This window comes from Notolepis coatsorum, assembly GCF_963971535.1.
Source record: "Notolepis coatsorum genome assembly, chromosome: 9".
NCBI lineage: Eukaryota > Metazoa > Chordata > Actinopteri > Aulopiformes > Paralepididae > Notolepis > Notolepis coatsorum.
Window position 1 is genome coordinate 110049360 of NC_140173.1, and position 6298 is coordinate 110055657.

The window sequence follows — 6298 nt, forward strand, 5'->3', positions numbered from 1 at the left end:
AAATGTCAATGTGGTTAGAAGTGGTGGAGAGAATAAAAGCTAGCCTATAATGGTGATGTCTGGTTAGGAGTGAGGGATAATGGAGGTACTATCCAAGAGGGGGTCCGGGAGGGGGGGGTTTGAGCTGGAGCATATGTGTGTAGGGTTTTAGAAAATAGGTATTAGGGGTATATTATATACTAACATTTATATAATTGTAACTTCGCTGGATATACACTGTATACGGTTAAAATGTTATTATTGACTATTTTTGTTTTATCCTGTTTCTGTACTTGCATATATTTTAACCACCTTTACTGAAAGTTTCATTATACATTGTGTGTTGAATACTGACTTTTAATAAGTTTTGTTTTGCAATAATAAAAAAAATTAAAAAAAAAAAAAAGAAAATAGGTATTAGGGGTATATTATATACTAACATTTATATAATTGTAATTTCGTTGGATATACACTGTATACGGCTAAAATGTTATTATAGACTATTTTTGTTTTATCCTGTTTCTGTACTTGCATATATTATAACCACCTTTACTGAAAGTTTCATTATGCATTGTGTGTTGAGTACTGACTTTTAATAACTTTTTGTTCTGCAATAATAATAAAAAATATAAAAAAAAAAAAAAAAAAAAAAAAAAATTGTATGTATTGAGCTGTACTGTACTGTACCCATTCTGCAATCTGTTAATAAACTTTTCAATCAATCAATCAATCAATCAATCAATCCAGAAAAGAGTGTATATACATTTGACGTAGAAACTGTACATTGGAGGAGGTTGGGTAGGTGGGGTGGGGTTGGGTGGGTGGGGGGGGGGAACTGTACATTGGAGGTGGGGGGGTTGGGTAGGGGGTGGGTGGGGGACACTGTACACTGTACATTGGAATACTGACAAAGCCATACTTGGTCATTTACTGTACAACTGGGTTAGGACATTTGTGGGGGCCAGTTTCGAATTGCAGTCTCCCATAGGTGTTCTTTGAAAGTGTTTTTGAAAGTGGGTAGTGATTCACATTCCTTTACAGCTTTGGGTAGGGCGTTCCACATTGATGTGGCATAATTTGCGAAACGTGTTTAGTCCCTTGTTTGAGCCGTGTGTGTGTGTGTGTGTGTGTGTGTGTGTGTGTGTGTGTGTGTGTGTGTGTGTGTGTGTGTGTGTGTGTGGTTGTGTGGTTGTGTGTGTCTGTGTCTGTTTGTTTTTCTACCAGTTTGTCTGTCTGATTGATTGATTGATTGATTGATTGAAAAGTTTATTAACAGATTGCAGAATGGGTACAGTACAGTACTTAAGCATTACATACAATTGTTAAGGGGATGCAGACCAGAGAAAGACTTTCGTCTTGTTTACATCAGGGTCCCCCATTTTCAATTCATCATATGACACACGACATACAGATAGACAGTACTGCTACATCTATACATTTATGACATACCAGATTTGCAAATACAGTACTGTTTGTGATACAAAAAGTGTCCAGAAAAAGAGTGTATATACATTTGACGTAGAAACTGTACATTGGAGGAGGTTGGGTAGGTGGGGTGGGGTTGGGTGGGTGGGTGGGTGGGTGGGGCTGTACATTGGAGGTGGGGGGGAGGGTTGGGTAGGGGGGGGACACACACACTGTACACTGTACATTGGAATACTGACAAAGCCATACTTGGTAATTTACTGTACAACTGGGTTAGGACATTTGTAGGGGCGTGTTTTTGAAAGTGGGTAGTGATTCACATTCCTTTACAGCTTTGGGTAGGGCGTTCCACATTGATGTGGCATAATTGCTAAACGTGTTTAGTCCCTTGTTTGAGCCGAATCTGGGTTTAACATGATTTGTGGAGCTCCCTCTGGTGTTGTGATCGTGGTATTCACTGACCTTTGGGAAGTATTTTGACATGTACATAGGTACCTTGGTCGTGTAGTGTATCTTGTAGACCAAGCCCATTGCAAGTTGCTGTACTCTGTCGTCTACTCTAAGCCATCCTAGGTTGTCAAAGTGGGCAGGGGTGAGGTGGGTTCTAGGAGTCAGGTCAAGCAGTAGTCTAACTAGTTTGTTTTGAGATGTTTGTAATTTGGTTTTTAGTGCCTTTGAGGTGCTTTGGTACCAACGTTTTACTTGCAGCGTATTCCATAAAAAGGGAGCATAGTGGGAGAATGCAGCTTTACCAAGCTCTGACTGCATCAAAGGAACATTTAAAAGCATCCCATTTGCTGCTCGTCTGTATTAAAAAAGCAAGTATAAAAAGACAGAAGTCTGGAGATATATAAGGGCAGCAGGACCCAATACCGATTTTCTTGCTGTGGGGTAACAGTGAGTTAATAATGCAGGACCTCTTTAGATAGGTCTTTATTCGGCATGCAACGACACGACACAACGACATGCAATGGGTAACAACTAACCACTATGTATAGATGTAGCAGTACTGTCTATCTGTATGTCATGTATGTCATATATGTTATGATGAATTGAAAATGGGGGACCCTGATGTAAACAAGACGAAAGTCTTTCTCTGGTCTGCATCCCCTTAACAATTGTATGTATTGAGCTGTACTGTACTGTACCCATTCTGCAATCTGTTAATAAACTTTTCAATCAATCAATCAAACCACTATCCGCCATGTCAAATCAGCACTGCAACAAATGGACAGTTCCACAGTTTTACGCACGATAATTACCTATTTACCTTTACATGTTTCCCACTAGTTTGAATACTTTGTACTAGTAACTAGAATACCCAATCAAGCGACGTACATGTCTCTGTACAAAAGCAAGTGCATAGTCATACATTGCCGTGCGTAATAATGGTTCGGTCCGCTCTGTAAGACTATAAGCTCCAGCAAATCTCATAAGTCTCCCAGTCGTATCTGCCTCACTGCGAAGATGAACTACGGAGACCAATATACTTCGTCATCCTACCGAAAACTTTTCGGAGATTCTCCTCGGTTTCCAGCCTCATCGTCTCGCAGCTTCACCCCCTCTGGCTTCAGGTCACTGACTCCGTCGCGCAACAATGCATCCTCCCTGGACTACTACAGAAGGACCGGCCGGTCCTCCTCCTTCTCCCCGGTCCCAGGCGACTGTCTCGACCTGACACAGACCTCCGCTGTAAATAATGAGTTAAAAGCCATCCGGACCAATGAGAAAGAGCAGTTGCAGGGTCTCAACGACCGCTTCGCCATGTTCATTGATAAAGTTCGGAACCTCGAGCAGCAGAATAAAGTTTTGGAGACAGAGCTGGTGACGCTGCGCCAGAAGCAGCACGACGAGCCCTCCCGCATCGCTGACCTCTACCAGCAAGAGTTGCGCGACCTCAGGGCACAGGTGGAGGAGTTGGGCAGCGAGAAGAATCACATTCTCATTGACCGGGACAACATCGAGGAGAAGCTGCAGAAGCTTCGCGGTAAATATGAGGACGAGGCGATGGCGCGTGAGGAAGCTGAGCAGATCTTGAAGTCATTCAAGAAAGACGTGGACGACGCGACAGTGGCGCGGCTGGACTTAGAGCGCAAAGTGGAGTCCCTTTTGGATGAAATATCCTTCCTGAGGAAAGTACATGACGAGGAAATCCACGAGCTGAATGGACTGATGCAGGCGGCTCAGGTATCCGTGGAGGTAGAGCACGCCAAACCAGACCTGACTTCAGCTCTGAAGGAAATCCGCGGTCAGTACGAGTCCATCTCCTCCAAGAACCTGCAGTCCGCGGAGGAGTGGTATAAAAACAAATTTGCCACTCTCAATGAGCAGGCAACCAGGAGCAACGAGGCCATGCGCGCGAGCAGGGAGGAGATCAATGAATTCAGGAGGCAGCTGCAGTCCAAGACCATCGAGATGGAGACCCTGAGGCGAACCAGTGAGTCTTTGGAGCGGCAGCTCAGAGAGATGGAAGACGTACACAATGGCGAAATCAATGTCATGCAGGTATACGCAGGACCATATTCTTTACATTTTCTACTTAGGCTTCGACGTGGAAATTACGACATTAAAGGACCCCAAATTGATTACATTGAACATATATATTTTTAAGGTATATTAAACTTTTAACTTAAACAGAACAGCATGTTGTTGTCCAGGGTGCTGAAATGCGCCCCGCTGTCAGAACAGGTGTCGCTGTCCAGGGTGTTGAAATTGGTAGCACGCAGATAGCGTGTTCAAGTTCTTTGCCAATGCTGATCCTCACACCGCGTGATAGTTGGGGAACTTGGGGTTAACCTAAAATTGTGACTGGCCAATGTACTTAGACGACTGACCCCACGTGTAATAGACTAACCCTTAACTTTATCCTAATAGGATTGGAAGGACACCGGTTTTGCTTGGCTTCTTAAGGAATGGTAAAGGAAACCCTAACAGATGCGGGCAATCCTCCTGCAGTGGTATATATTAGGCTACTATTATGCTATAATAGAAATTAGTGCAATGTAAAATGACCGCATATGTTTGAAAAGCCCTATCTTCAATATAACCATATGAGATTCCAATGACTTAATTCAGACCAATGGCAGTTAGAGTCTGGACTGCCCGAACGTTTTGACAATTTAACATGGGCAGTGGGGTCACAGGGCAAACATATAGTTGATGTTTATTCAGAAAAGTAATATAATATATCGTTTCTTAGTTGTCTTCTTAAATAATGAAGATGCTTATATGCTTATGCTGTATAATTCAAAATTGTTCTCTTCTCAAAATACCTTAATTAATAGAAGATATTTTACTCCCCTTTGGGAGAATTTGGAGGGCTGAAAGTGTGTTGTGGAGGGCCAAAATAGCCCCCACAACACTTTGGGAAAACCTGCTTCTAATAATCTCTCTCTCAACACAGGACACTATTGGCCACCTGGATAATGAACTCAGGAGCATCAAGGGTGAGATGGCCCAGCACCTGAGAGAGTACCAGGATCTACTCAACGTCAAGATGGCCCTAGACATAGAGATAGCTGCCTACAGGTACAGTATAACCTACTGGTTCAAACACAACACACAGGCCTATCAATCAGCTTACAGCTCTGAAGACTAAACCTTGCTGCAATGGTGTATACTGTAGTGAGTGACAAGAAATAGAACCATTGTAAATGTATAGATCCTTATGAACACATGTTGGTTAGGTGTTAGTTCCTACTCATTAGCCTCTCATTAGGCTTTACAGGGGAATTCCCCTCTGGGTCTCTCTTGTATTTATAGAAAAGTTACAGAGTGAAATGAGCCCACAGCCAGCTCTGCGCATTTCATCAGGCTGGAGTTATAACCCTAAACTCCTGCACATGCTCCAGCTTCCTGTTATACAAAGGACTACACTAAGGTGAAAAAGGGCGTGTTAGGGTAATGCCAGTCAAAGGTCGCCACTCCTACTAATCACACACAAGGAGGGCAGGGACTGAGCACACTTCTGGTTACACTGTTAGCTGGCGAGAGAGAGAGGGAAGCTGATGTAGAGACGATCAAGGTATCAGGAAACTCCATCGTTGTAGTTCTTCAAAATTGAGTGAGGGTAGAGCTACATGTCATTATGACATAATATAGCTCTACCAAATTAGCACCTTCCACTGCTGATATGTTTGAGTAGAGATCGCTTTGGCCACATAGAGAAGAAATCCGTTATACTTCAATCTGGTAAATTAGTTTAATGTTGCTTTGCAGTTTAATTTCCCTTAAAAAAACAATGGGCCTTGTTTATAATTTATTATGACCGTTTTTTAAATATACAATATCATACTCATTTCCACTTTAGTTATAGATTATAATGAGTCATTGGAAACAGTTGGCATGTTATATGTTTGTGGAAAAGTATTTGATCAATGTCCTATGACCACAAAACCAGTAAACTCTTAAAGCAACAATATATATTTTCAATCAAATTATTTAGTTTGAATCTTGCTCTAAAATAAACGCACCAAACTCACAGTCCACTTTCACTGAAACTTTATAATGGAATATATCTGCACCGCTGCTACCCTGGCCAATGAAACTCGCTCTCAGTAGACTGTGAGTCAGTGTGTCTATACGTTAAGATATGTTTTGGAGAAAAATTCAAACAAAGAAAATCATACACATTGTAGTGTCAAGTTAAAAACACAGGTTTTTTATACACAACCCTTTGGTCCCCAGAAAACTGCTGGAGGGGGAGGAGACTCACTTCAACACAGGGGTGTCATATGGCGCCTCCAACCACAGCGTTAGCTACAGCTACCAACGCCGTCCTTCAGGACCTACGAGGAGCATCAGGAAGGAGAAAGATACCACTCAAGTATTCAAGGATATTGCAGAGGAGAAGGTGGAGAAGCATGATGAGGCAGACATCAACTCTAACAGCTAG

General features: G+C 42.4%; 1 protein-coding gene across 1 annotated transcript; it reads left to right on the forward strand.

The window, feature by feature from the left end:
- Positions 1-2871: 2871 nt before the first annotated feature.
- Positions 2872-6298, forward strand: inaa (internexin neuronal intermediate filament protein, alpha a; the record flags this gene model as incomplete). Its single annotated transcript, XM_084321963.1, has 3 exons — positions 2872-3909; positions 4808-4932; positions 6091-6298. The coding sequence occupies 3 exons, from the start codon at positions 2872-2874 to the stop codon at positions 6296-6298; spliced, it is 1371 nt and encodes a 456-aa protein (XP_084178089.1).